The 27,042-nt window shown below is 61.1% G+C and overlaps 1 protein-coding gene across 1 annotated transcript in view; it reads right to left on the reverse strand.

Moving 5' to 3' along the window:
• Positions 1-17,409, reverse strand: part of LOC138491141 (receptor-transporting protein 3-like) — a 210,978-nt gene extending 193,569 nt beyond the window's left edge. The window contains exon 1 of the mRNA XM_069617484.1: positions 16,951-17,409. Coding sequence (XP_069473585.1) covers positions 16,951-17,099 — 149 coding nt within the window. The 5' untranslated portion in view covers positions 17,100-17,409. The remainder of the gene's footprint in view (positions 1-16,950) is intronic.
• Positions 17,410-27,042: the final 9,633 nt, after the last annotated feature.

Raw genomic sequence — 27,042 nt, forward strand, 5'->3', positions numbered from 1 at the left:
GGCATGAGCGGGGGTGGGGGGAGGGAGAGTGAAACAGGGCATTAGCGGGGGGGTGGGGGGGAGGGAGAGAGACACACGGGGCATGAGCGGGGGGTGGGCGGGAGGGGGAGAGACACGGGGCATGAGCGAGGGGTGGGGGGGAGGGAGAGAGACACACGGGCATGAACGGGGAGTGGGCGGGAGGGGGAGAGACACACGGGGCATGAGCAGTGGGTGGGCGGGAGGGGGAGAGACACGGGGCATGAGCGGGGGGTGGGTGGGAGGGTTACACACGGGGCATGAGCGGGGGTGGGGGGAGGGAGAGAGACACACGGGCATGAACGGGGAGTGGGCGGGAGGGGGAGAGACACGGGGCATGAGCAGGGGGTGGGCGGGAGGGGGAGAGACACGGGGCATGAGCGGGGGGTGGGCGGAAGGGGGACACACGGGGCATGAGCGGGGGGTGGGCGGGGGTGGAGAGACACACGGGGCATGAGCGGGGGGTGGGCGGGAGGGGGATAGACATGGGGCATGAGCAGGGTGTGGGCGGGAGGGGGAGAGACACGGGGCATGAGCGGGGGGTGGGCGGGAGGGGGACACACGGGGCATGAGCGGGGGGTGGGCGGGAGGGGGAGAGACACACGGGGCATGAGCGGGGGGTGGGCGGGAGAGGGAGAGACACACGGGGCATGAGCGGGGGGTGGGCGGGAGGGGGAGAGACACACGGGGCATGAGCGGGGGGTGGGCGGGAGGGGGAGAGACACACGGGGCATGAGCGGGGGGTGGGCGGGAGGGGGACACATGGAGCATAAGCAGGGGGAGAGACACACGGGGCATGAGCGGGGGTGGGGGGAGGGAGAGAGACACACGGGGCATGAGCGGGGGGAGGGCGGGAGGGGGAGAGACACACGGGGCATGAGCAGGATGTGGGCGGGAGGGGGAGAGACACACGGGGCATGAGCGGAGGTGGGGGGGAGGGAGAGTGACACAGGGCATTAGCGGGGGGTCAGGGGGAGGGAGAGAGACACACGGGGCATGAATGGGGGGTGGGCGGGAGGGGGAGAGACACGGGGCATAAGCGGGGGTGGGGGGAGGGGGAGAGACACACAGGGCATGAGCGGGGGGTGCGCGGGAGGGGGAGAGACACACGGGGCATGAGCGGGGGAGGGCGGGAGGGGGAGAGACACACGGGGCATGAGCAGGGTGTGGGCGGGAGGGGGAGAGCCACACGGGGCATGAGCGGGGGTGGGGGGGAGGGCGAGTGACACAGGGCATTAGCGGGGGGTGGGGGGAGGGAGAGAGACATACGGGGCATGAGCGGGGGGTGGGTGGGAGGGGGAGAGACACGGGGCATGAGAAGGGGTGGGGGGAGGGGAGAGACACACGGGGCATGAGCGGGGGGTGCGCGGGAGGGGGAGAGACACACAGGGCATGAGCGGGGGGGTGAGCGGGAGAGACAAACGGGGCATGAGCGGGGGTGGGGGGGAGAGAGAGAGACACACGGGGCATGAGCGGGGGTAGGGCGGGAGGGGGAGAGACACACGGGGCATGAGCAGGATGTGGGCGGGAGGGGGAGAGACACAGGGGGCATGAGCGGGGGTGGGGGGAGGGAGAGTGACACAGGGCATTAACGGGGGTTTGGGGGAGGGAGAGAGACACACGGGGCATGAGCGGGGGGTGGGCGGGAGGGGGAGAGACACGGGGCATGAGCGGGGGTGGGGGGAGGGAGAGAGACACATGGGGCATGAGCAGGGGGTGGGCGGAAGAGGGAGAGACACACGGGGCATGAGCGGGGGTGGGGGGAGGGAGAGAGACACACGGGGCATGAGCGGGTCCTGGGGGGGAGGGGAGAGACACACGGGGCATGAGCGGGGGGTGGGCGGAAGAGGGAGAGACACACGGGGCATGAGCGGGGGTGGGGGGAGGGAGAGAGACACACGGAGCATGAGCGGGGGTGGGGGGAGGGAGAGAGACACACGGGGCATGAGCGGGGAGTGGGCGGGAGGGGGAGAGACACACGGGGCATGAGCGGGGGGTGGGCGGGAGGGGGAGAGACACGGGCATGAACGGGGGGTGGGCGTGAGGGGGACACACGGGGCATGAGCGGGGGTGGGCGGGAGGGGGAGAGACATACGGGGCGTGAGCGGGGTTGGGCGGGAGGGGTAGAGACACACAGGGTATGAGCGTGAGGTGGGCAGGATGGGGAGAGACACACGGGGCATGAGCGGGGGTGGGCGGGAGGGGGAGAGACAAACGGGGCATGAGCGGGGGTGGGCAGGAGGGGGAGAGACACACGGGCCATGAGCGGGGGGTGGGCGGGAGGGGGAGAGACACGGGGCATGAGCGGGGGTGGGCGGGAGGGGGAGAGACACACGGGGCATGAGCGGGGGGTGGGCGGGAGGGAGAGAGACACACGGGGCATGAGCGGGGGGTGGGCGGGAGGGAGAGAGACACACGGGGCATGAGCGGGGTTGTGGGGGAGGGAGAGAGACACACAGGGCATGAGCGGGGGGTGGGCGGGAGGGAGAGAGACACACGGGGCATGAGCGGGGGGTGGGCGGGAGGGGGAGAGACACACGGGGCATGAGCGGGGGTGGGGGGGAGGGAGAGAGACACACGGGGCATGAGCGGGGGAGGGCGGGAGGGGGAGAGACACACGGGGCATGAGCAGGGTGTGGGCGGGAGGGTGAGAGACACACAGGGCATGAGCGGGGGTTGGTTGGAAGGTTGAGTGAAACAGGGCATTAGCGGGGGGTTGGGGGGAGGGAGAGAGACACACGGGGCTTAAGCGGGGGGTGGGCGGGAGGGGGAGAGACACGGGGATGAGCGGGGGTGGGGGGAGGGGGAGAGACACATGGGGCATGAGCGGGGGGTGCGCGGGAGGGGGAGAGACACACAGGGCATGAGCGGGGAGTGGGCGGGAGAGACACACGGGGCATGAGCGGGGGTGGGGGGGAGGGAGAGAGACACACGGGGCATGAGCGGGGGGAGGCCGGGGAGGGGGAAAGACGCACGGGGCATGAGCAGGGTGTGGGGGGGAGGGGGAGAGACACACGGTGCATGAGCGGGGGTGGGGGAGGGAGAGTGACACAGGGCATTGGCGGGGGGCGGGGGGAGGGAGAGAGACACACGGGCATGAGCGGGGGGTGGGCGGGAGAGGGAGAGACACGGGGCATGAGCGGGGGTGGGGGGAGGGAGAGAGACACACGGGGCATGAGCAGGGGGTGAGCGGAAGAGGGAGAGACACATGGGGCATGAGCGGGGGTGTGGGGAGGGAGAGAGACACACGGGGCATGAGCGGGGGGTGGGCGGGAGGGGGAGAGACACACAGGGCATGAGCGGGGGGTGGGCGGGAGGGGGGAGAGACACACGGGGCATGAGCGGGGGTGGGGGGAGGGAGAGAGACACACGGGGCATGAGCGGGGGGTGGGCGGGAGGGGGACACACGGAGCATGAGCAGGGGGAGAGACACACGGGGCATGAGCGGGGGTGGGGGGGAGAGAAAGAGACACACGGGGCATGAGCGGGGGAGGGCGGGAGGGGGAGAGACACACGGGGCATGAGCGGGGGGAGGGCCGGAGGGTGAGAGACACACGGGGCATGAGCGGGGGTGGGTGGGGGAGGGAGAGTGAAACAGGGCATTAGCGGGGTGTTGGGGGGAGGGAGAGAGACACACGGGGCATGAGCGGGGGGGTGGGCGGGAGGGGGAGAGACACGGGGCATGAGCGGGGGTGGGGGGAGGAGGGGAGACACATGGGACATGAGCGGGGGTGCACGGGAGGGGGAGAGACACACAGGGCATGAGCGGGGAGTGGGCGGGAGAGACACACGGGGCATGAGCGAGGGTGGGGGGGAGGGAGAGAGACACACGGGGCATGAGCGGGGGGAGGGCGGGAGGTGGAGAGACACACGGGGCATGAGCAGGGTGTGGGCAGGAGGGGGAGAGACACACGGGGCATGAGCGGGGGTGGGGGGAGGGAGAGTGACACAGGGCATTAGCAGGGGGTGGGGGGGAGGGAGAGAGACACACGGGGCATGAGCGGGGGGTGGGCGGGAGGGGGAGAGACACGGGGCATGAGCGGGGGTGGGGGGGAGGGAGAGAGACACACGGGGCATGAGCAGGGGGTGAGCGGAAGAGGGAGAGACACACGGGGCATGAGCGGGGGTGGGAGGAGGGGGAGAGACACACGGGGCATGAGCGGGGGTGGGGGGAGGGAGAGAGACACACGGGGCATGAGCGGGGGGAGGGCGGGAGGGGGAGAGACACACGGGGCATGAGCAGGGTGTGGGCGGGAGGGGGAGAGACACGGGGCATGAGCGGGGGTGAGGGGGAGGGGGAGAGACACACGGGGCATGAGCGGGGGGTGGGCGGGAGGGAGAGAGACACACGGGGCATGAGCGGGGGGTGGGCGGGAGGGGGAGAGACACATGGGGCATGAGCGGGGTTGTGGGGGAGGGGGAGAGACACACGGGGCATGAGCGGGGGGTGGGCGGGAGGGGGAGAGACACACGGGGCATGAGCCGGAGGGTGGGCGGGAGGGGGAGAGACACATGGGGCATGAGCGGGGGTGGGGGGGGGGGGAGAGAGACACACTGGGCATGAGCGGGGGGTGGGCGGGAGGGAGAGAGACACACGGGGCATGAGCGGGGGGTGGGCGGGAGGGGGAGAGACACACGGGGCATGAGCGGGGGTGGGGGGGAGGGAGAGAGACACACGGGGCATGAGCGGGGGGAGGGCGGGAGGGGGAGAGACACACGGGGCATGAGCAGGGTGTGGGCGGGAGGGTGAGAGACACACAGGGCATGAGCGGGGGTGGGTGGGAGGTTGAGTGAAACAGGGCATTAGCGGGGGGTTGGGGGGAGGGAGAGAGACACACGGGGCTTAAGCGGGGGGTGGGCGGGAGGGGGAGAGACACGGGGCATGAGCGGGGTGGGGGGAGGGGGAGAGACACATGGGGCATGAGCGGGGGGTGCGTGGGAGGGGGTGAGAGACACACAGGGCATGAGCGGGGAGTGGGCGGGAGAGACACACGGGGCATGAGCGGGGGTCGGGGGGAGGGAGAGAGACACACGGGGCATGAGCGGGGGGAGGCCGGGAGGGGGAAAGACACACGGGGCATGAGCAGGGTGTGGGCGGGAGGGGGAGAGACACACGGGGCATGAGTGGGGGTGGGGGTAGGGAGAGTGACACAGGGCATTGGCGGGGGGCGGGGGGAGGGAGAGAGACACACGGGGCATGAGCGGGGGGTGGGCGGGAGGGGGAGAGACACGGGGCATGAGCGGGGGTGGGGGGAGGGAGAGAGACACACGGGGCATGAGCAGGGGGTGAGCGGAAGAGGGAGAGACACATGGGGCATGAGCGGGGGTGTGGGGGAGGGAGAGAGACACACTGGGCATGAGCGGGGGGTGGGCGGGAGGGGGAGAGACACACAGGGCATGAGCGGGGGGTGGGCGGGAGGGGGAGAGACACACGGGGCATGAGCGGGGGTGGGGGGGAGGGAGAGAGACACACGGGGCATGAGCGGGGGGTGGGCGGGAGGGGGACACACGGAGCATGAGCAGGGGGAGAGACACACGGGGCATGAGCGGGGGTTGGGGGGAGAGAAAGAGACACACGGGGCATGAGCGGGGGGAGGGCCGGAGGGTGAGAGACACACGGGCATGAGCGGGGGGTGCACGGGAGGGGGAGAGACACACAGGGCATGAGCGGGGAGTGGGCGGGAGAGACACACGGGGCATGAGCGAGGGTGGGGGGGAGGGAGAGAGACACACGGGGCATTAGCGGGGGGAGGGCGGAGGGGGAGAGACACACGGGGCATGAGCAGGGTGTGGGCAGGAGGGGGAGAGACACACGGGGCATGAGCGGGGTGGGGGGAGGGAGAGTGACACAGGGCATTAGCAGGGGGCGGGGGGGAGGGAGAGAGACACACGGGGCATGAGCGGGGGGTGGGCGGGAGGGGGAGAGACACGGGGCATGAGAGCGGGTGGGGGGAGGGAGAGAGACACACGGGGCATGAGCAGGGGGTGAGCGGAAGAGGGAGAGACACACGGGGCATGAGCGGGGGTGGGAGGAGGGGGAGAGACACACGGGGCATGAGCGGGGGTGGGGGGGGAGGGAGAGAGACACACGGGGCATGAGCGGGGGGAGGGCGGGAGGGGGAGAGACACACGGGGCATGAGCAGGGTGTGGGCGGGGAGGGGGAGAGACACGGGGCATGAGCGGGGGTGGGGGGGAGGGGGAGAGACACACGGGGCATGAGCGGGGGGTGGGCGGGAGGGAGAGAGACACACGGGGCATGAGCGGGGGGTGGGCGGGAGGGGGAGAGACACATGGGGCATGAGCGGGGTTGTGGGGGAGGGGGAGAGACACACGGGGCATGAGCGGGGGGTGGGCGGGAGGGGGAGAGACACACGGGGCATGAGCGGGGGGTGGGCGGGAGGGGGAGAGACACACGGGGCATGAGCGGGGGTGGGGGGAGGGAGAGAGACACACGGGGCATGAGCGGGGGGAGGGCGGGAGGGGGAGAGACACACGGGGCATGAGCAGGGTGTGGGCGGGAGGGTGAGAGACACACAGGGCATGAGCGGGGGTGGGTGGGAGGGAGAGTAAAACAGGGCATTAGCGGGGGGTTGGGGGGAGGGAGAGAGACACACGGGGCTTAAGCGGGGGGTGGGCGGGAGGGGGAGAGACACGGGGCATGAGCGGGGGTGGGGGGAGGGGGAGAGACACATGGGGCATGAGCGGGGGGTGCGCGGGAGGGGGAGAGACACACAGGGCATGAGCGGGGAGTGGGCGGGAGAGACACACGGGGCATGAGGGGGGTTGGGGGGGAGGGAGAGAGACACACGGGGCATGAGCGGGGGGAGGCCGGGAGGGGGAAAGACACACGGGGCATGAGCAGGGTGTGGGCGGGAGGGGGAGAGACAAACGGGGCATGAGCGGGGGTGGGGGGAGGGAGAGGGACACAGGGCATTGGTGGGGGGCGGGGGGGAGGGAGAGAGACACACGGGGCATGAGCGGGGGGTGGGCGGGAGGGGGAGAGACACGGGGCATGAGCGGGTGTGGGGGGAGGGAGAGAGACACACGGGGCATGAGCAGGGGGTGAGCGGAAGAGGGAGAGACACATGGGGCATGAGCGGGGGTGTGGGGATGGGAGAGAGACACACGGGGCATGAGCGGGGGGTGGGCGGGAGGGGGAGAGACACACAGGGCATGAGCGGGGGGTGGGCGGGAGGCTGAGAGACACACGGGGCGTGAGCGGGGGTGGGGGGGAGGGAGAGAGACACACGGGGCATGAGCGGGGGGTGGGCGGGAGGGGGACACACGGAGCATGAGCAGGGGGAGAGACACACGGGGCATGAGCGGGGGTGGGGGGGAGAGAAAGAGACACACGGGGCATGAGCAGGGGGAGGGCGGGAGGGGGAGAGACACACGGGCATGAGCGGGGGGAGGGCCGGAGGGTGAGAGACACACGGGGCATGAGCGGGGGTGGGTGGGGGAGGGAGAGTGAAACAGGGCATTAGCGGGGGGTTGGGGGGAGGGAGAGAGACACACGGGGCATGAGCGGGGGTGGGCGGGAGGGGGAGAGACACGGGGCATGAGCGGGGGTGGGGGGAGGGGGAGAGACACATGGGGCATGAGCGGGGGGTGCACGGGAGGGGGAGAGACACACAGGGCATGAGCGGGGAGTGGGCGGGAGAGACACACGGGGCATGAGCGGGGGTGGGGGGGAGGGAGAGAGACACACGGGGCATGAGCGGGGGGAGGGCGGGAGGGGGAGAGACACACGGGGCATGAGCAGGGTGTGGGCAGGAGGGGGAGAGACACACGGGGCATGAGCGGGGGTGGGGGGAGGGAGAGTGACACAGGGCATTAGCAGGGGGCGGGGGGGAGAGAGAGAGACACACGGGGCATGAGCGGGGGGTGGGCGGGAGGGGGAGAGACACGGGGCATGAGAGGGGGTGGGGGGAGGGAGAGAGACACACGGGGCATGAGCAGGGGTGAGCGGAAGAGGGAGAGACACACGGGGCATGAGCGGGGGTGGGAGGAGGGAGAGAGACACATGGGGCATGAGCGGGGGGTGGGCGGGAGGGGGAGAGACACACGGGGCATGAGCGGGGTGTGGGCGGGAGGGGGAGAGACATGGGGCATGAGCGGGGGGTGGGCGGCAGGGGGACCACGGGGCATGAGCGGGGGGTGGGCAGGAGGGGGAGAGACACACGGGCCATGAGCGGGGGGTGGGCGGGAGGGGGAGAGACACGCGGGGGGTGGGCGGGAGGGGGAGAGACACGGGGCATGAGCGGGGGTGGGGGGGAGGGGGAGAGACACACGGGCATGAGCGGGGGTGGGCGGGAGGGGGAGAGACACACGGGGCGTGAGCGGGGGGTGGGCGGGAGGGGGAGAGACACATGGGGCATGAGCAGCGGTGTGGGGGAGGGAGAGAGACACGCGGGGGGTGGGCGGGAGGGGGAGAGACACACGGGGCATGAGCGGGGGGTGGGCGGGAGGGGGAGAGACACACGGGGCATGAGCGGGGGTGGGGGGAGGGAGAGAGACACACAGGGCATGAGCGGGGGGTGGGCGGGAGGGGGACACACGGAGCATGAGCAGGGGGAGAGACACACGGGCATGAGCGAGGGTTGGAGGGAGAGAGACACACGGGGCATGAGCGGGAGGAGGGCGGGAGGGGGAGAGACACACGGGGCATGAGCAGGGTGTGGGCGGGAGGGGGAGAGACACATGTGGCATGAGCGGGGGTGGGTGGGAGGGAGAGTGACACAGGGCATTAGCGGGGGGCTGCGGGGAGGGAGAGAGACACACGGGGCATGAGCGTGGGGTGGGCGGGAGGGAGAGAGACACGGGGCATGAGCGGGGGTGGGGGGAGGGGGAGAGACACACGGGGCATGAGCGGGGGGTGCGCGGGAGGGGGAGAGACGCACAGGGCATGAGCGGGGGGTGGGCGGGAGAGACACACAGGGCATGAGCGGGGGTGGGGGGGAGGGAGAGAGACACACGGGGCATGAGCGGGGGGAGGGCGGGAGGGGGAGAGACACACGGGGCATGAGCAGGGTGTGGGTGGGAGGGGGGCGACAAACGGGGCATGAGCGGGGTGGGGGGAGGGAGAGTGACACAGGGCATTAGCGGGGGGCGGGGGGAGGGAGGGAGACACACGGGGCATGAGCGGGGGGTGGGCGGGAGGGGGAGAGACACGGAGCATGAGCGGGGGTGGGGGGAGGGAGAGAGACACAAGGGGCATGAGCAGGGGGTGGGCGGAAGAGGGAGAGACACACGGGGCATGAGCGGGGGTGGGGGGAGGGAGAGAGACACACGGGGCATGAGCGGGGGGTGGGCGGGAGGGGGAGAGACACACGGGGCATGAGCGGGGAGTGGGCGGGAGGGGGAGAGACATGCGGCATGAGCGGGGGGTGGGCGGCAGGGAGACCACGGGGGCATGAGCGGGGGGTGGGCAGAAGGGGGAGAGACACACCGGGCGTGAGCGGGGGGTGGGCGGGCAGGGGAGAGACACACGGGGCATGAGCGTGGGGTGGGCGGGAGAGACACAGGGTATGAGCGGGGGTGGGGGGAGGGGGAGAGACACACGGGGCATGAGCAGGGGTGGGGGGAGGGGGAGAGACACACGGGGCATGAGCGGGGGGTGGGCGGGAGGGGGAGAGACATGGGGCATGAGCGGGGGTGGGCGGCAGGGGGACCACGGGGCATGAGCGGGGTGTGGGCAGGAGGGGGAGAGACACACGGGCATGAGCGGGGGGTGGGTGGGAGGGGGAGAGACACACGGGGCATGAGTGTGGGGTGGGTGGGAGGGGGATAGACACACGGGGCATGAGCGGGGGGTGGGCGGGAGAGACACACGGGGCATGAGCTGGGGTGGGGGGAGGGGGAGAGACACACGGGGCTTGAGCGGGGGGTTGGCGGGAGGGGGAGAGACATGGGGCATGAGCGGGGGGTGGGCGGCAGGGGGACCACGGGGCATGAGCGGGGGGTGGGCAGGAGGGGGAGAGACACACGGGGCATGAGCGGAGGGTGGGCGGGAGGGGGAGAGACACACGGGCATGAGTGTGGGATGTGCTGGAGGGGGAGAGACACACGGGGCATGAGCGGGGGGTGGGCGGGAGGGGGAGAGACATGGGGCATGAGCGGGGGGTGGGCGGCAGGGGGACCACGTGGCATGAGCGGGGGGTGGGCGGGCGGGTGAGAGACACACGGGCATGAGCGTGGGGGTGGGCAGGAGGGGGAGAGACACACGGGGCATGAGCAGGGGTGGGCGGGAGGGGGAGAGACACACGGGGCATGAGCGGGGGGTGGGGGGGAGGTGGAGAGACACACGGGGCATGAGCGGGGGGTGGGTGGGAGGGGGAGAGACACAGGGCATGAGCGGGGGTGGGGGGAGAGACACACGGGGCATGAGCGGGGGGTGGGCGGGAGGGGGAGAGACACACGGGCATGAGCGGGGGGTGGGTGGGAGGGGGAGAAACACACAGGGCATGAGCGGGGGTGGGGGGGAGGGCGAGAGACACACGGGGCATGAGCGGGGGGTGGGCGGGAGGGGGAGAGACACAGGGGCATGAGCGGGGGGTGGGCGGGGGGAGGGGGAGAGACACACGGGGCGTGAGCGGGGGGAGGGAGAGAGACACAGGGCATTAGCAGGGGGTGGGGGGAGAGACACACGGGGCATGAGCGGGGGGTGGGCGGGAGGGGGAGAGACATGAGGCATGAGCGGGGGTGGGCGGGAGGGGGAGAGACACACGGGGCATGAGCGGGGGTTGGGCGGGAGAGGGAGAGACACACGGGGCATGAGCGGGGGTGGGGGGGAGGGAGAGAGACACACGGGGCATGAGCAGGGGGTAGGGGCGAGGGAGAGAGACACACGGGGCATGAGCGGGGGGTGGGGGCGAGGGGGAGAGACATACGGGGCATGAGCGGGGGTGGGGGGGGAGGGAGAGAGACACACAGGGCATGAGCGGGGGGTGGGCGGGAGGGGGAGAGACACACGGGGCATGAGCGGGGTGTGGGCGGGAGGGGGAAAGACACACAGGGCATGAGTGGGGGTGGGCGGGAGGGAGAGAGACACACGGGGCATGAGCGGGGGGTGGGAGGGAGGGAGAGAGACACACGGGGCATGAGCAGGGGGTAGGGGGGGAGAGAGACACACGGGGCATGAGCGGGGGGTGGGCGGGAGGGGAGACACACGGGGCATGAGCGGAGGTGGGGGAGGAGGGAGAGAGACACACGGGGCATGAACGGAGGTGGGCGGGAGAGGGAGAGACACACGGGGCATGAGCGGGGGTGGGGAGGAGGGAGAGAGACACACGGGGCATGAGCGGGGGGTGGGGGGGAGGGAGAGAGACACACGGGGCATGAGTGGGGGGTGGGCGGGAGGGGAGAGACACACGGGGCATGAGCGGGGGTGGGGGCAAGGGCGAGAGACACACGGGTCATGAGCGGGGGAGGGGGGAGGGAGAGAGACACACGGGGCATGAGCGGGGGTGGGCGGGAGGGGGAGAGACACACGGGGCATGAGCGGGGGGTGGGCGGGAGAGGGAGAGACACACAGGGCATGAGTGGGGGGAGGGAGAGAGACACACGGGGCATGAGCGGGGGTGGGAGGGAGGGAGAGAGACACACGGGGCTTGAGCGGGGGGTTGGGGGAGGGAGAGAGACACACGGGGCATGAGCGGGGGTGGGGGAGGGAGAGACACACGGGGCATGAGCGGGGGGTGGGCGTTAGAGGAGACACACGGGGCATGAGCGGGGGGTGGACGGGAGGGGGAGAGACACACAGGGCATGAACAGGGGGTGGGCGGGAGGGGAGAAACACACGGGGCATGAGTGGGTGTGGGGGGGAGGGAGAGAGACACACGGGGCATGAGCGGGGGGTTGGGGGGAGCGAGAGAGACAGACAGGGCATGAGCGGGGGGGTGGGGAGGAGGGAGAGAGACACACGGGGCATGAGCTGGGGGTGGGGGGAGGGAGAGAGACACACGGGGCATGAGCGGGGGGTGGGCGGGAGAGACACACGGGGCATGAGCGGGGGTGGGAGGAGGGGGAGAGACACACGGGGCTTGAGCGGGGGGTGGGCGGGAGGGGGAGAGACATGGGGCATGAGCGGGGGGTGGGCGGCAGGGGGACCACGGGGCATGAGCGGGGGGTGGGCAGGAGGGGGAGAGACACACGGGGCATGAGCGGGGGGTGGGCGGGAGGGGGAGAGACACACGGGGCATGAGTGTGGGATGTGCTGGAGGGGGAGAGACACACGGGGCATGAGCGGGGGGTGGGCGGGAGGGGGAGAGACATGGGGCATGAGCGGGGGGTGGGCGGCAGGGGGACCACGTGGCATGAGCGGGGGGTGGGCGGGCGGGTGAGAGACACACGGGCATGAGCGTGGGGTGGGCAAGAGGGGGAGAGACACACGGGGCATGAGCGGGGGTGGGCGGGAGGGGGAGAGACACACGGGGCATGAGCGGGGGGTGGGGGGGAGGTGGAGAGACACACGGGGCATGAGCGGGGGGTGGGCGGGAGGGGGAGAGACACAGGGCATGAGCGGGGGTGGGGGGGAGGGGGAGAGACACACGGGGCATGAGCGGGGGGTGGGCGGGAGGGGGAGAGACACACGGGCATGAGCGGGGGGTGGGTGGGAGGGGGAGAAACACACAGGGCATGAGCGGGGGTGGGGGGGAGGGCGAGAGACACACGTGGCATGAGCGGGGGGTGGGCGGGAGGGGGAGAGACACAGGGGCATGAGCGGGGGGTGGGCGGGAGGGGGAGAGACACACGGGGCGTGAGCGGGGGGAGGGAGAGAGACACAGGGCATTAGCGGGGGGTGGGGGGGAGAGACACACGGGGCATGAGCGGGGGGTGGGCGGGAGGGGGAGAGACACGAGGCATGAGCGGGGGTGGGGGGAGGGAGAGAGACACACGGGGCATGAGCGGGGGGTGGGCGGGAGGGGGAGAGACACACGGGGCATGAGCGGGGGTTGGGCGGGAGAGGGAGAGACACACGGGGCATGAGCGGGGGTGGGGGGGAGGGAGAGAGACACACGGGGCATGAGCAGGGGGTAGGGACGAGGGAGAGAGACACACGGGGCATGAGCGGGGGGTGGGGGCGAGGGGGAGAGACATACGGGGCATGAGCGGGGGTGGGGGGGAGGGAGAGAGACACACAGGGCATGAGCGGGGGGTGGGCGGGAGGGGGAGAGACACACGGGGCATGAGCGGGGTGTGGGCGGGAGGGGGAAAGACACACGGGGCATGAGCGGGGGGTGGGAGGGAGGGAGAGAGACACACGGGGCTTGAGCGGGGGGTTGGGGGGAGGGAGAGAGACACACGGGGCATGAGCAGGGGGTAGGGGGGGAGAGAGACACACGGGGCATGAGCGGGGGGTGGGCGGGAGGGGAGACACACGGGGCATGAGCGGAGGTGGGGGAGGAGGGAGAGAGACACACGGGGCATGAACGGGGGTGGGCGGGAGTGGGAGAGACACACGGGGCATGAGCGGGGGTGGGGAGGAGGGAGAGAGACACACGGGGCATGAGCTGGGGGTGGGGGGGAGGGAGAGAGACACACGGGGCATGAGTGGGGGGTGGGCGGGAGGGGAGAGACAGACGGGGCATGAGCGGGGGTGGGGGCAAGGTGGAGAGACACACGGGGCATGAGCGGGGGAGGGGGGAGGGAGAGAGACACACGGGGCATGAGCGGGGGTGGGCGGGAGGGGGAGAGACACACGGGGCATGAGCGGGGGTGGGCGGGAGAGGGAGAGACACACAGGGCATGAGTGGGGGGAGGGAGAGAGACACACGGGGCATAAGCGGGGGTGGGAGGGAGGGAGAGAGACACACGGGGCTTGAGCGGGGGTTTGGGGGAGGGAGAGAGACACACGGGGCATGAGCGGGGGGTGGGGGGAGGGAGAGACACACGGGGCATGAGCGGGGGGTGGGCGTTAGAGGAGACACACGGGGCATGAGTGGGGGGTGGACGGGAGGGGGAGAGACACACGGGGCATGAACAGGGGGTGGGCGGGAGGGGAGAAACACACGGGGCATGAGTGGGTGTGGGGGGGAGGGAGAGAGACACACGGGGCATGAGCGGGGGGTTGGGGGGAGCGAGAGAGACAGACAGGGCATGAGCGGGGGGGGTGGGGAGGAGGGAGAGAGACACACGGGGCATGAGCTGGGGGTGGGGGGAGGGAGAGAGACACACGGGGCATGAGCGGGGGGTGGGCGGGAGCTGAGAGACACACGGGGCATGATCGGGCGTGGGGGGAGGGAGACACACGGGGCATGAGCGGGAGGGGGAGAGACACACGGGGCATGAGCGGGGGGTGGGCGGGAGGGGGAGCGACACACGGGGCATGAGCAGGGGTGGGGGGAGGGAGAGAGACACACGGGGCATAAGCAGGGTGTGGGGGAGGGAGAGAGACACACGGGGCATGAGCGGTGGGTAGGGGGAGGGAGAGAGACACAAGGGGCATGAGCGGGGGTGGGGGGAGGGAGAGAGACACACGGGGCATGAGCGGGGGTGGGGGGGAGGGAGAGAGACACACGGGGCATGAGCAGGGGGTAGGGACGAGGGAGAGAGACACACGGGGCATGAGCGGGGGGTGGGGGCGAGGGGGAGAGACATACGGGGCATGAGCGGGGGTGGGGGGGAGGGAGAGAGACACACAGGGCATGAGCGGGGGGTGGGCGGGAGGGGGAGAGACACACGGGGCATGAGCGGGGTGTGGGCGGGAGGGGGAAAGACACACGGGGCATGAGCGGGGGGTGGGAGGGAGGGAGAGAGACACACGGGGCTTGAGCGGGGGGTTGGGGGGAGGGAGAGAGACACACGGGGCATGAGCAGGGGGTAGGGGGGGAGAGAGACACACGGGGCATGAGCGGGGGGTGGGCGGGAGGGGAGACACACGGGGCATGAGCGGAGGTGGGGGAGGAGGGAGAGAGACACACGGGGCATGAACGGGGGTGGGCGGGAGTGGGAGAGACACACGGGGCATGAGCGGGGGTGGGGAGGAGGGAGAGAGACACACGGGGCATGAGCTGGGGGTGGGGGGGAGGGAGAGAGACACACGGGGCATGAGTGGGGGGTGGGCGGGAGGGGAGAGACACACGGGGCATGAGCGGGGGTGGGGGCAAGGTGGAGAGACACACGGGGCATGAGCGGGGGAGGGGGGAGGGAGAGAGACACACGGGGCATGAGCGGGGGTGGGCGGGAGGGGGAGAGACACACGGGGCATGAGCGGGGGTGGGCGGGAGAGGGAGAGACACACAGGGCATGAGTGGGGGGAGGGAGAGAGACACACGGGGCATGAGCGGGGGTGGGAGGGAGGGAGAGAGACACACGGGGCTTGAGCGGGGGTTTGGGGGAGGGAGAGAGACACACGGGGCATGAGCGGGGGGTGGGGGGAGGGAGAGACACACGGGGCATGAGCGGGGGGTGGGCGTTAGAGGAGACACACGGGGCATGAGTGGGGGGTGGACGGGAGGGGGAGAGACACACGGGGCATGAACAGGGGGTGGGCGGGAGGGGAGAAACACACGGGGCATGAGTGGGTGTGGGGGGGAGGGAGAGAGACACACGGGGCATGAGCGGGGGGTTGGGGGGAGCGAGAGAGACAGACAGGGCATGAGCGGGGGGGTGGGGAGGAGGGAGAGAGACACACGGGGCATGAGCTGGGGGTGGGGGGAGGGAGAGAGACACACGGGGCATGAGCGGGGGGTGGGCGGGAGCTGAGAGACACACGGGGCATGATCGGGCGTGGGGGGAGGGAGACACACGGGGCATGAGCGGGAGGGGGAGAGACACACGGGGCATGAGCGGGGGGTGGGCGGGAGGGGGAGCGACACACGGGGCATGAGCAGGGGTGGGGGGAGGGAGAGAGACACACGGGGCATAAGCAGGGTGTGGGGGAGGGAGAGAGACACACGGGGCATGAGCGGTGGGTAGGGGGAGGGAGAGAGACACAAGGGGCATGAGCGGGGGTGGGGGGAGGGAGAGAGACACACGGCGTTCGTGTGCAGGCGGCAGATCCCGCTCTTCGGCCCTCCGCTGGCCACCGTGTGCCGATGCCGTGAGCGGGGGGCAGGAGGAACAGGGGAGACACGGAGCATGAGTGGGGGTGGGGGGACAAGAAGGACACACGGGGCATGAGTGGGGGTGGGAGGAACAGGAGACACACACGAAAGACTTACTGTGCAGGCGGCAGATCCCGCTCCTGCTGACAAAGCCTCTCATGCGAGGAACAAAGATGGCGGGCGTCTCTGAAGCCAGACGCACTGCACGCTTTCACTGCATCCAATGAGAGCACGTCAGATGTCCGTGGACATCACGCAAGCTGCTTGCCCAATCACTGTCCTGTCCGCGGAGCGAACAGGGAAGTGTGTCTGCGAAGCGAACACAGATATCACTAATTTTTTTCACTTACATTTTGTTTAAAACTACTGGACGGATTTACACCAAATAAAGCAAAGCACGCTTTCGGGACCAAGCTGACGCTCCTGCCGCAAATTTGGTGTAAATCCGTCCAGTGGTTTGGGCTGTAGCCGTGCGCAATGTTTTTTCCCCATTATGTCTATGGGAAAAAACAAAAGTTTTGGGACCCCCCCTATAACTTTTCCCCCCCTGGACGAATCCTCACCAAACTTTGCAAACATATTCAAAGTGGGCCATATACTTTTTTTGCAAGGTTTGGTGAGGATTTGTCCAGGGGGAGCAAAGTTATAAGCCGCCCAAAAAGTGTTCTTCCTATGGAAACACCAACTTAACCATAACTACATGGCCACTACCGTGGCCATGTAATATATATATATATATATAGCTCTTATTCTGGCTTTGTCTACTCAGCTGTATTATTTATTTATTTGTATTTGTAAATCGCACTAGGAGCCCACAGGCATCGAGGCGCTGTTGCAGAGATTGTCTTATTTGTCGCGACCCCCTCGTGGGTGGCAGTGACTTACTTGGCAAAGGCGTGCACCGTGTACGTTAACCACCCGGGGGGCCCCTTCTGCGTCAGCTGATTATCCGGGGCCAGCTTCCAGATGTCGCCTCTGCCCAGCTCTTTAACTTTCTCTTGGAACAATTCGTCCCACGTCTCATCCAGCGCCATGTTTCGGGCTTGCTGCTTTAGTGAGCTGGCTGTGATGTCTGCAGCCTGGACTAGATGTTAAATAAAAAAACAGCAGCGTTGATGTGAAGCTGTGCTTCTCTGGTGCGAAACCTCGCGTGCCAGTCTGCTTCTTTCTTTATCCAGGTGGGCAAACTTTGATCGGGGGAGGGAGTTGGGGCGGAGTCACAAAGAGATCGCAGGCGAGTTTGATTAATAATATGTGTTATTGATGTCCGCGGAATGTGGCTGCAAATGAAATCGTCTGCTCACATCATAACCAGTCCTGACTCAGAAATGACTGGTGCACGCCTCCAAGACTGCAACAGCACTAGGCTCTTGTTGACGAGCAACGCCCACAAAGGCGGGAGGGTAGGGACTCAGCAGGAAACATAACTGAAACTCACCAGCGGCAAGGAAACGAAACTGCGGCCTTTGCGTTACCCAGCCACAGGTCTGCGCAGCACCCACGCTCAACAAAAACTCTCTCTTCTGGTGCACAGCGAAAGGCAGGTCTTTTATTCCAGCGGGTTGACGCTTGTGCCGAGCAGCGCTCGCTTCAGTCAAACTCGTTTTCGACATTACAATTTTTAAATCCAGAAAAAGGTTAAGTAAACCCATAGCTCTCAACCATTTGAGTTGCAAAGGCGGGTGAATTCACCCGATTTTGTTTTTGGCGGTGAGACGCCCATTGGAATGAATGGGCATGAAGGAGGCTTGGCGGTTCAGTCAGCCCTTTACAAGGCGGGTGACACCCACCAAAAGCGTGTGAGTTGAGAGCTATGGTAAACCTCTATGAAGTAGGAGCAGGATTGCACAGATCACGAAGCATTTCAAACCGCGACTACACTCTCAACCAGACAAATTGGAGCAATGAGGCAAGTCTCGGTATCCAGCATCTCCCACTGACAGATCAAGGCTGTCAGCAAGACGAAGTTCTCTAACAGACCTATTTAAACATGCTTAGGGTCATTTTTGGAAAACTTATTTTATTAAAGTTTTGAAAACAATGTGGGAGTGGGGTTGTAATGACGCGCTTGTGATGCCGGCCCGCTCCCTCCAGCGTCACGCCGCTCGTGGAGCCCCGGGGTTGTCACAGGGCGCGGCACGGGGAGAAAGACAGCGAGTCGGAGAGGACGCTTGTGAGCGGGGCTCCTGGCTCCGCAGTGAAATGCACAGCGTAAAACCCGCTGGATGTTGGTATGAAGCAGGGCACTTGATAAAAACAATAAAGTATCATTCAAGCAGGGTTGGACTGGGAACCAAAAGATGCCATGGAAATAATTCTCAAAGTGGCCCCATTTCACACTTTTTCAACAAGCCTAACCCTTTTCCTATGACAAAATGTGGAAAAACCACACAAAAGAGGCCCAGGGTGCAGAGGCCTACTGGGACATTTTCAGAGTTCCCTATTGGCCAGTCTACGCCTGCTTTCAAGCAAATTAGGCTGACATGCATTATTGAACAACCACAAGTATTTCATGTACATATGTACAGTTCGACAATGTCGACGAAGGTGGGGTAAGCTGTGAGCAAGTATCACACACCCGTCGAACCAACACCAGGTGAAAATAAAAGCAAACAAGCAGAATAAGGAAAGTCTGCAACACATTGACAAGACAGCATGCAAGGAGTCACGCCACCGCCAACATGTCTCCAAACTCCAGGTGGAACCAATGGAAGTCCCAATTCCAAACATTTCTAGAAGCTGTAGATAGGACAGGATTCACATGTTAGAGCAGAGGTATTCAAACTGTGGGACACCCCGCCCCGGGGGTGGGGGCGCGGAGGGGTCACATCCACATCCAAGGGGGGCCGAAACCCCAGCCTGAAATAACATGGGGTCTTTTTACTTTTTGTTTAAAAAAGGGAGGAAGAAAAAGCGGGGTAGGGGGCAGCTCTGGACAGGGGCTGCTCACCCATATGGGAGCGTCGACCCAGTGGCCCCCTCACCCATTATGGAGGTGCCAGCCCGGTGAAACACTCATCGATCCCGGAGTTCCTTTTCCAGCTGATGGAGCGCTCCGTTTTGCTTCGACCGCCTTGCATAGCTCTTTGGAAATGCTGGCTGGGGAACTTTATGTGCGAGGGGGAGCTCCTGCGCCTCCTCGCACATGCAGACCGAGCAGACTGGAGCAGGGCATTTCAGTGCCCACGCGCAGGCCCCTGCATGCATGTGCAGGAACCAGGGAGCTCTTGCTTCCCGATTCCTGTTCATGATGCAGGAACTGGTGCGCTGGGGAGGAAACTTCAGAACCGGGGCAGAAGGAACATTTATGTTCATTTATTTTTTATTTGAATATGTGTATGGGTGTGTGTATACTTGTCTTATGAGTGAGTCTATGATGATGGGCGCTTGTGTAAATGATAGAGTGCTTGCTGTGTGAATGCTGTGTGAATGTGTGTGTGTTTGTGTTGGTCCGTGCAGCTGATTTTGGCGAGTGAGGGTGAGGAGGGTTGTACAACAGAGGCAACTACCCAGCTGCCAAAATCAGCTCTCCTTCTCCTGGAGCCCAGGGCACAGCGATGGTATTTTTATACTGGACATCTATCATAGATGTCCAGTAAAAAATACCATGCTTTCCCCCTGGGCCCCCCAGCGTCTTGCATACACACATAATCACTTTGATTGTGGCACAGGGGACAGGGATGGTATCTTTTTACTGGACATCTTTCATAGATGTCCAGTAAAAAAATACCTTGCCTTCCCCCTGGGCCCGCCAGCGCCAATTGCAAACTGTTTGACTTTTTACCCAATTTTTTAAAAAAAAAGTATGCTCTAATGTGCAGCTTTTAAACCCTCTACTTTAATATATTTCCCGGTGGAGTTCACCCCAAACCCCCCTTGATTGGTTCGGGGTCCCTCGCTGCGCTCGGTCGTTATGGCATATCTGGGAGAAATATTGATGCCCCCCACTTAAAAAATTCACCAGCCGCCACTGCCCCTGGGACTGTGCTGGGAGGAGGGTGGGGGATCCCATAGACTGTGGTGGGAGCAGGATGAAGGGGGGGGGCATGGGATAGTGGTGGGAGCAGGGTGGGGAGAGCCCCGGGTCTGTGGTGGGCTGGGTAGAACCCAGAGACAGGGCTGGGAATAGGAGGAAGTACCAGGAGTCAGTGATGGAGCAGGTGGGGGTGCCCAGAGACTTTACTGGGAGTAGGGTGCAGTGACGGCACACGATAGTTCATATTCATTTGGACTTACTGTCCACTTGACATTTTTGGGGAGGCCCGGCCTGCCCACATTCTGCTCAGGGGGGGCCCAGGCCAATTAAGTTTGAAGACCACTGCCTTAGATGAAGTCGGCACTACTGCAAAATGCACTTATTACGGAAGACATATTATTGTATCGCATTAGCCGAAGTATCAAAGGAACCTGATGGATCAGCTCACGACAATGCATTCGAAGAGGCAATGGCCAGGTTGGAGTCCCGTTTTGGAAGAGTCCCAGAAATAATGCTGGCACATGAAAAACTTGACACCAGGCTGCAAACAACCTCAGAATCGATTGACGACTTTGCATCACTTAAAGAGCTAGCGACCATGTGCGCTTTCTGCACCATGGCCGACCAACTTATCAGAGACCAACCTATAGTGCATTGTTGTGACATTTAAAAGCAAGAAGCCTTGTGGACGATCAGGAAGTCCGCACTAGAGAAAGCGATCACTATCGCCTAAAGAGTGGAGCGATCAATACGCTCCATTAGAGAATTAAGTCCAGCAAGCGTCAAAGAAGAGGTGTGCAGAGTGAGAAGGCAACCTGCAAGATAGGAAAGAGAAAGAACTTCTGCTGAACACAGAACATGGGATGGGTCCCAAAATAGACGCCCTCCAGACAAAAGGTTCTTATGTTATGTTGTTATGTTATTTTATGTTAAGTGGCATTTATATAGTGCTCTATATATCACTGGTATGACCTCAAAGCACTGGTAGGTTGAACACCCTCGGGGACCATAGTCCAGGTTCGTTGAGCGAGTAGGTTGTCGTAGGGTGCTTGGGTGCACGAGTTAAGTGCGCAGCTGATGTAATTGCTTGATGGTAGCTGCATTCTAGCATTAGGCGTGGTGGTATTGCTACAGAGGTTTCTTGCAAATAGCGAGCTGCCCAGATTTGTGGCCACAGCCGCCATCCACCACAAATGATGCACTTGTTGGACAGAGGGACTCAGTAGATGGAGCTGGTTGCACAATGTTTCACTTGAGCAGACATGTGTGCTGTACAGGCCCCTTGTATGTGATCTTCCTACATGTATGATGACAAACTGGTCAGGCCACCGGCTAGTGGTTCTAGAAGTGGGCTTCTAGAACCACTAGCCGCACATTGCCAATTTCTCATCCAATCCCCAGGGAAAATTAAAGAATCCAATAGCACTTGGAAACAAGGGATGACTCGGGGGAGGTGCTTTCAATGTTTTTTTATTTATTTTAATTTTTTATTTATAATGTGTTTAATATCCAGAGGTTTCTCAGCGCGGACCCGGGGATCGACCTTGTATTGCTTCGTGTCGTCTTGTTTCCAAGGCGAGCACGTTGCCCCTGAGCTATCCTCCTGAGACTCATGAGCAGCCTAATAATTCTACAGTACCTCTGTATCGACATACATATCACTCATCAATATTGAGTGCGGTAAAACGGACGCACTTCACCACACCGCAACAACAAACAACACATAACTCGTACCAAAAGCATTCGAGGACTCACATCGATCCGATATTCACACCCAAGCTCAGCGCATGGTGAAAAGCGATCTGAAGCTGCCAACAGGACATCACTTTTCTCACTTTCCTACTTCCTCTTCAACCGATTAACCACCCTCCTGCCCCCCCACCTTCTTGTTTGCATGCATATCTGCCTGAGGGCCTGGGGACCAATTGCATTGGTGACGGTGCGCGGTACAAATACCTTTAACTTGAACATTAACACAATATTCCTTAATCCTTTGGCCATGGTACCACCTGTGACACGACCAAGGCATACCCCATCTCCAGGGAAAGTTAACCATATAATGAATAAGAAACACAACACAGCTGCATGGAGAAAAAAACATGTTTGCCTTGTCTTCAGGGACAAACAATAATACAATAAAACAAGACACCACCAGACACCAAATTCACATATAAACAGACCGATACAAAGAATGGAAAGATCTGTACATGGACCCTTTAAGTGCATGTCCCTTGCTGCATATCAGAGTGGCGCTGGAAGTAAGGGTGCTGGGGGTGCTGCAGCACTCGCTCCTTTCAGCTGAACACTACTCGATAGAAATCCTCTTGCAGTTTGGCTAGCAGTTCCTTCATTGCGTACACACAAAACAGAAAGCATGTAAGTGTCTTTAATTTATCTGGGCTCTCTTCTGAGTGCAAGAAAGAAAATGTATTACTGTTTGGAAGAAGAAGCCATTTAGAAGAGGGCTGTGTAAAACGGATCAGGGTTGGAATCTCGTGACGGAAATGTTCGAGGGAGAAAAGACCAAAGGTTATTTTTCCGAAAAATAACCTTTGGTCTTTTCTTCTCTGTACATTTCTGACTTGGCCCCCGCCCCCAAATCCCTACTTACCTTGCAGCAGCACTCTTCACTGTGTGCCGCCGACTTGCTGTGTCCCTGCGATGCCTGTTCCCTTTCACTTCCGTGATCGGGAACCGGCGCCGCGCCCGCAACCCCTGCAACTCCCACTCACAATATAGTGAACAAAGGTGCAGGGGACACCCCTGCAGCTCCCGCAGCCCTTAGCAGCGAATGGGAGATTTGGTCAAACTTTCAGCAGTTCGGAATTTTCGAACAGCTGAAATTCACCCAAATCTCCCATTCAGGCTTTTATTTACGGGTTTTTTGGACGTTTCCTGTAAAACTTGACTTGCCACACATAGATCCTATCTGTATTGGCTTCATGCTGCCGAATGGTAGTTTCTCTAGCTGTGTGTCTCTTTTCAAAGTTCCATGCAGGCCAGAGGCAGTCATTGCAGTGACCTGGTCAAGCTTTTTAGGTACTTAGTCCAAACGCTACTGTCACGGAATTGTACGATTTATATGTATGCAACAAATAGGATTGTGGTACAAGACAGTTCGGACAAATACCAAATTGTTTCAGTAACCTGCATGATTCATACCCTTTGAGTTTCTTTATAATGTGTACCGAAATATATGTTTTACATCTAAATAAATGATTAATTTAAAAAAAGGAACAATGTGTATTTGCTTTCGTTTGTGAAACTAAAGGACCAGTGCTTTGACAGTCCCGTATCAGGGCGCTTTTCCATGACTGGTGAGGCCCTGTGGAGCCCTTCATTTGCATATTTTTTGACATCACACAGAATGACATCACAAGAAGTGACATTAATCTTTTTGTACTGGAGGGAACCATGGAAGGTTATATTTCAAGACGTTGGCATATGTAAGACAAGGTACAAATAGAAACATTACCATCCATACATTGCACACCTATACGTCCAATTCCTATTATTGTTACTCTATACTGTATAGAGCAATACCATGAGCGAGGCTTTATTGGCTACCAGACAGTATCGAGTAAATCACTTCTTAGGACTTTGGAAGATAAGGCACGGTAAGAGAACATTTTTGCCTAGATTCACACACTTTACTTAAATGGTGAAGCCGGGTTTCGAGACTAGTTTGGAATTCAGGCACTTTAACTCTTTTTTTCCCCATCTGTAGTCAGTAGAAATATGTTTTTGACTTTCCAGAATACTCGGTTTTACTGAGATAACTTGAAAAGTACCCAATAATAATATGCCACTCTGAGAAATGTATAAATCCTTATAGAAATATATTGAACAAAAATGTATGATAGTAGCATTATTTCCCCATCTTGTCTGGACGACTACAAATGCCAGAATGCAATTCAGCAAGAAAAAGTAGACTCTGAATTTTGTAAATGTAGTTTCAAGACTTAGACGCACAACCGAATATAATGTGTCATAAGGTCAGCTGGTTTTCCTACCTATTGATTTGTTGGGGAGACATGGTGTGAAAACAAAGTGAAAATATCGAGGCTGAGTACCCCAAAAGGAAATACACCGAACACGGGTTACAAAGGAACATACAAAGATCTTTTATTTTATACTGAACAGTTTCAAAGGACAAAAGTAACGGATAGCTATCGGCCCTCAGTACAACACAACGAACTCCAGCGTGGTTCAGTGTGCTCAGTGAGTGGGACTGTACATTAGAATCAGTCGCCCTTTTATACTATTTGCGAACATGATGTCCAAACCTACTGCGGGTTAATATTCCCTTAATACATTACTGATCTAGGGTTCATGCCGGGTTCATACCACTATATGCATAGGGTTTGCCTTTAATACATTCGCCGACAAGTCTACACGGGAACAGTGTATTTTAGGATTTCTCATAAAGGTCTTCTCAAACAATAATACCATGTAGTTAAAGAAGTGTTCTCAGTTCAGTATTTGGATACATTGTTCTTAACATATGCTCGCGGATTAGTTTAATTGGCACAAGTAATCCTTTACACACAGGTCAACGAAGGACAAGGTCTCAGTTCACGACCCCAACAAGTGGCCTGCAGACAAGTTACATATTAATTGCACACAGAGGTCAAGACGGCCATGTTGTATTTCGGAATGACATTGTCCACCATTTTAACTCACAGGGTGACTTTACAGAGAGAACCTAAAATGGCGGATTGACCTAAAATGACAGCTTACATTGATTCTAAGGTCAGGACCTTGTAACACGGATTTCTTCGCAAGTGGCTCACAAGCAGCTTGGCGTAGGTCAATATACATATATTCTTTGCAATAGGAGGCACAATATAATTTCCCGTTTGACAAACCCTCCTTTTGGCCTATGCCAAGTGCTAAACTACTTCTGATCTCCTTGCAAACAACTCCATGCATCATCATCCATGCACCCTGAATCGCTATCAGAAATATCTATTGCCATCAGATTATCCGCTAAAATTTCTTTTAACACATATTCCTTGGAGGTTTTATCTGGGGCATACACTTTATGTCCCATTGTACCTATCGTTTGTGCGCAACATCCCCCTAGCAGCGAACATATACTAGGTAAACACTGGATACAACAACAAAGGAACAACAGAATTCGCAAAATGATCAGTAAGACCGAAAGTACCTTCCAACCCCAAGATCGCAAGAAGTCCCAGAACCAAGCACTAAGATCCCAGTTTCCCTCGGGAACATGCACTTCTGAACTAAGGACGTGCAGATTCTGTATTGCCTTGAAGATAGTTGGGGAGGAATCTGGCACGAAAACACAGCAAGCGGACCCCACTAATTTACATACTCCACCACATTCGGCCAGAATGACATCTAATGCCACCCGGTTCTGGAGCGCTACTAGTCTTACCGCTTTCTGTTCTAATGTCATATTATAAAGTATGTCCGTGGTCCGGTTGATGGTTCTCTCCAGTACTCTCGCTAGTCTTCTGATATCTTCGGAATTCGCTATCTGCCCCCAAAATGGCACAAATTATTTTGCTACATCTCCCAAGACCTGTGCTGGAGTGTCACCGTTCTCGTCCCGCCATGGACGAGCCTTTGAAACCTCTATAGTACTATCTTTGAACACCCCAGGTAACAGGATCCCTAAATAACAGGTTCCCTGCCAATCCCTGGGCAACCATGAAAATGCTACATTAGCGCAAACAAAGTAGACAGGTTCGCCTACATACAAAGGTCTGTCTTCCCCAGTTAAATTTGCAACATTGGCACAACCTTTAAAAGCTCGCATTGACTGAGTACCATTCCCCTGTATGCAGAAAGAAACTGAATCGGGGCTATGGTTAACAGTGTAAGAAGGAGGCATGGCATCCTTATTGCCTATCAGAGCCATCTTGAAGGTAATCAAAGATTGAAAGGGACGAGACAGTCTATCAGAAGGCCTAATAGAAGCAACGTTGAGCTTACTCCTATTTGCAAAAAGCGAGCATCCCAGGGGAGTCAGAACACGTTTCTCAAAACTATTCAAATTAGTGCCATCAAAGTTCCCCGAGATGCTATCATTCCAACGGCCAAAGAACAGTGCTCTAAGAGAAGCATAACAAGCAGTTGTCAAAGGTAAAGGATGAATATACCAACCTAGCCCCTTATCCCTGTGTTGCAGTAAATAAGAACAGACCCAACAGTTGGACCTATTGAAAATAGCATGCGTAGCATTCATGATAAGTAACAGAGTATTGTTATGGTACCTTTGTCTATGCTGGGAGTCCCTAGAGGACAGAGTATGCAGATGTGCAAAGGGAGTAGAAACAGTGGGTACATTTTCAGTCGGTAACAAGGACTCTAAAGGATGAGTTTCCTCCATGTACCATAAGCCTAAGACAGTGACTATTATAAAACCAAATATTATTATAAAAACACAGCAATACGTTTTCGGGGCCCAAGTGCTTTGTCCATTATTGTCAAAATTCCTCTTCTCAGACTTGAACTCGTAGTGTAGAAGAATAATTCTTCCCACTAATGTATCACTTTGAATGTAAAATTAAACATACAAAGCAATCTATTAATTGAAAGATTGGATTCCCACCGAGACCTCGTGGCTGTAGAAAATAAACAACAAGAGATATGTGAGTAGAACAGCTCTGATTAAGATTTCAGAAAACAGTTCCCAAACATTAATCACACTAACTTGAATAATAACAATAGACTTGGAATGACTAACACAACTGGTTCTAGGGCGATATCAAACGGATGTTCTGGAAGAAAGTTGTACACTATGAGCCTATTTCCCTGAAATCAGATAGACAAAAACTATATATAACAAGAGAAAAAAAATCCTGCGTACCCAAAATATTCCTTAAGTTAGGCACGAAAATGCGGAACGCCCTTATTCAGCTGGAAGATTGGATTGAAAAGAAACTGTTCTACTGTTTAGAGACAGATGCTGTTCTTGGTTCGCTGTGATAACGCAGAGTTGTGCTGATTCCGGCGTTATAATGGAAGAT

The sequence above is a fragment of the Ambystoma mexicanum genome, chromosome 10, assembly GCF_040938575.1.
Source record: "Ambystoma mexicanum isolate Mex_15411 chromosome 10, UKY_AmexF1_1, whole genome shotgun sequence".
NCBI lineage: Eukaryota > Metazoa > Chordata > Amphibia > Caudata > Ambystomatidae > Ambystoma > Ambystoma mexicanum.